The following is a 4,168-nucleotide window of genomic DNA, read 5'->3' as shown; positions in this document are numbered from 1 at the left end:
CCCCTCGCAGCGCCCATCCAGGGCACTGCGTTCTACCCTAAACTAACCCCTAACCCTTACCCAACATTTAGTCTTTTGACTCAATTTTGGTTTAGGTATCCTCTAATATGGGTTTCCAAAGGTCTTTCGAACGCCCCTTACCTGAACCTAACCTGGTTTCTTTAGGCCACAGTCTGACCTGTTGTTAGTCAGCCTAAACCCAACCTGGTGTCCCATGACCTGAGCTTAACAGTGAGAGGATTTAACCCTTAATAAGGGCCTAATTAAGCGTCTATTGACGAGAGCTTGACCAAGCTATTTTGAAACTGTGCCTTTAAGATGCGCCAGTTTATATGTCTGTGTACCTGCGCTTTGGGAGGGGCCAGGTTGCTTAACACATTAAAGTACTGTATTTAGCTACGTCTTTCGACCCAGGTTGAGCTGATGGTTTGCTGACACCGATTGGATTGAGTGCCCCCTGTCCTGGGCCTGACAGAAAGTCTTTTGACACTGTTTCATTTGAAAGTCTATTGATTTTAATTTGACCTATAGAGCTGAGCCGCAATGGAGCCAGTTCACCTAAGTTATGGCCTGTTTATCTGTGCCTATACAATACTACAGGTTTTTGAAACTAGGCCTCAATAAGGACCAATAAATATCCTTTAATATGGGCTTTATGAAAGGTCTTTTGACCCTAATTTTGATTTAAAGTTTCTTTGACTTAATTTAATTTATATATTTTTGCTTTGAACCCAACCAGACACCCTGAACTTGTTATTTAATTGTTTAATTATTTAATTATTCAATTACTTTTAATTTATGTATAAGAAACGCTATTGTGGCTTTTATTTTGTAAGGTTAGTATAACGGAAGCTTTTATCTTGAAGGTCAATATTGAGATTTGCCCACTTCCGGTTGTTCGGAGACCACTGCTGTTTTAATGTGCCTGCTAATTTATGGGCCTGAGAAAGGCCTATTTTGGCCAAAACTTTGCTCTTAATAAAACCTCACGACACTCAAGATCATCACGTTTTATTCTTTCATCTTTATTCATCATTTTTTGAAGTGTTTTGTACATTTTTGATGCCCGTACGGAGCACAAGATGGCGGCTGATAGCGGCGCCTGTGGCTATGCTATTGCTAGCTGCAGCTCCAACACACCATTAACTCCAGCTTGTCCACCGGTGAGTGACCGTCCCCTCGGCCCGGGGGGACTCCAGACCGCGCCACAAACAGCAGACCTCCAGGATGAGAGGGACCCGACATGTCCGGGCGGACCGGGGGGCACACCATAGCGACGGACGCCGCCTGGGCCTACAGCTGCGCCGCGACACTCACCACCATGCTAGCGAGGCTAATGCTAGCGGACGCCGCCTGGGCCTACAGCTGAGTGTCCACATTCACCACCATGCTAGTGGTGCTAATGCTAGCGAGGCTAATGCTAGCGTAGCTGAGGCTCATGTGGCTATTCCTGGCTGTGACAGAGGCTTCCACAGCCACAGGGTCCTGGCCGAGCTGCACCGGGCCTGCCCTCCAGCGGACCGATGGACCCTCAGTGGGAGAAGGAGCACTAATCCCAGAAGAAAGAAGAACATTATAATTATACAGAAGGTTTAATAAATCCGTTCTATAATGTTACAATACAATTCACAATAACATAACAAATTAAGCAATTTATTTCATATCAATACTTACCTGGGATACAGTAAACACATAAAAGTAACATTTTTTTAGAAAATATTCACCTGAGTTACATAATTTTAATTTATATCATATTTTGTAAGCATTTTTTTGCACATGATTATGGTATAAAGGTTCTTATATTAATCATAAATAAATTATTATATAAAATGCTTAGGCCAAAACCTTTTTGGGAGCCATAATGAGTTTCACATTTTCAGCGGGGTCTCCTGTGTGGGGGTGCCGGAGCTGCCAGGTATGGGGGTGTTTCTAGTTTGTGCATTTTAGGGTACTTATATCAACCTCTGTGGTATATTGCCCTATCTTTTAGTCTATCCTAACCCTAACCCCCTAACCCGTACCCCCTAACCCGTACCCCTAACCCTAGCCCAACCCTAACCCTAACCCCCTAACCCCAACCCTAACCCCCTAACCCTAAACCCTAACCCTACGTCTACTGTTTCCATCCAGACAACAAAACATCTACACCAAATGTTTGTTGTGTCATGCAGGTGACTCAAAGGAGAGCTTAGACCTCCTCAGACAGCAAGAAAGAGAAAAATCCTCAAAGCAGAGGGGCAAGTTATTCTATAAATTAACATAAATTGTTACAGTGTACTTATTTATTTGACATTTTCATTCGTAAAAGTCACCAGAAGTGCAGGACACAAATTTCTGAAACCGAGAGATAGAAGTCTTTTTTGGTTTCAAAGTCATTGTGAATTGTTATGGTATCAAAGTTAGGTAGGATGGCCGCAGTCCATCAGTGTGACTCAAAGAAACACCAAACAACCATCAGAAAAAATACAAGGAAAAGACAAAAGACAATTCAAAAAGGTTTTGCACATAAGTCAGAAAATACACTCTTTAATTTCCACGGGAAACATGAAATATTTGTGATTGAACATGTGAGTTTGTCTTCCCTGATTTTAAAAAGGTGATGGGTACAGAAATGCATCAGTGCTTAAAAAGAAACTGTAATAAAAGTAATGCAGATGTTCAGACGTCACTTCACGGATCCATCTGGATGTTTCTTCCGTGATTGGACTCGTGCGCATTTGGGACACTTCTTTTCTACAAAGCAGCGTTTGTGAAAGCAGGCCCTGCACACTGTAAAACAAGAAGCAAAATGAATACAGTTGATCATATTATACAATAATCATGCCCCTGCTTGCAAAGCAGGAAGTAAGAAGTATTATAAGAGTTCCAGATGTTTTGTCTAAGGAGGCGATTAGGAAGTGGATGTCTCAAACTAACGCAGGACTTTGGCCAGGAGACCTGGGTTCAAAATGAAGTTAACAGCAAGTTTTATTACAAACGTCATTTTCACAACACTGATAAATCACTTTTTAAAGTGACGTTCAAACTTGTCCATTTTAAAACTTGGATTTATTTAGAGCTGTGTCTGTCAACTTCAGCTAAATCTATTTTAGCTCTGTTTGGTCTCCATAAACTCCCTAAAAAAGATCTTTGGACAGATTATCTAATTACCATCCTCCCAATAACATACGGTAACTTAGTTCTGGAAATAAGTCAATTTTTTATGTTTTTGCTGCCCTTTTTCCTCTATCAGTTCTATATTTTGCATATCTCCTTCAGGGTATTGCAAGCCTGGTAACCCACCAGGCCTAAGTCACTGGGAAATATTTCCCAGTAAAAAGTCATGGAATTATGGAAATCTGCTTTTGTAATTCATTGTCTACACGAAACCCCTACCCCTCCCATTCCCCTTCTTCTTCCTGCTTCTGGCAAGCGCAGTCGTGTTTTTCCTCCTCTCCCCTCTTATCTTAGCTTGGCTCTTATTCTAGTTGTCTACCTTGTCGTGTGGAACTTTTTCTTCTTTCTCTTTGTTCCCTGCCTGCTGTTTTCCTGGAACATTCGAGATGGAATTGATTAACTGGTCACTCAGCGCTATTGAAAAGACTTTTTCACTCAAGCATGCTTTACCGGGGGAGCCGTCATGTCCGAGTGGAACATTCCCTGCAGTCTACGTTAGCAATTCCTGGGCGAATTGGAAAGCGGTCTGCCTGGACGCTCTCACTGTGGATGACGTTATTTGGATAATTGGAATTCTGTTGGTGGGACCCCTGATTGTCGGACTTGGGGTCTCCCTGACCTATCGAAAAATTGGTAAGACAGCCGCCAGCAAATTTACCCACAAGCTGTCTGGGGAACACATGGAGTGATTGAGAAGATGAAGGTTTTACATCTGAGGGCTGACCAGGCCAGTGAACTGTCTAGTAAAATCTCAGACCGGTCTGTGGAAGCGCAGAGGGCACTTCATGAATTGGACGCACGTATGACGCTGAGGACGAGTGGAATTTATTGACGGACATTGATTTGGTCAAATTTCGCCAAATCTACCTAAATTGGATTGAAATTGTGATCTATACTCCCCCCCCCCAAAAAAATATCTATATCCTCCCGGGTCACCACAAAAACTTCCTTCATGTAACCACATGTACCGTGTGTAGTCTTGTGCATTATGTTGTTATGTTGTTATGTCTTG

General features: G+C 42.4%; 1 protein-coding gene across 2 annotated transcripts in view; it reads right to left on the bottom strand.

Moving 5' to 3' along the window:
- Nucleotides 1-2,559: 2,559 nt before the first annotated feature.
- The window catches only part of rubcnl (rubicon like autophagy enhancer), a 47,032-nt gene continuing 45,423 nt past the window's right edge, over nucleotides 2,560-4,168 (bottom strand). For both annotated transcript variants that reach the window (XM_032514334.1, XM_032514332.1), the window contains exon 17: nucleotides 2,560-2,769. In XM_032514334.1, the coding sequence (XP_032370225.1) occupies nucleotides 2,666-2,769 (104 nt within the window). In that variant the 3' untranslated portion in view covers nucleotides 2,560-2,665. The remainder of the gene's footprint in view (nucleotides 2,770-4,168) is intronic.

Source organism: Etheostoma spectabile, chromosome 4 (assembly GCF_008692095.1).
Source record: "Etheostoma spectabile isolate EspeVRDwgs_2016 chromosome 4, UIUC_Espe_1.0, whole genome shotgun sequence".
NCBI classification, from domain to species: Eukaryota; Metazoa; Chordata; class Actinopteri; order Perciformes; family Percidae; genus Etheostoma; species Etheostoma spectabile.
This window is presented reverse-complemented; position numbering and strand designations above follow the sequence as displayed.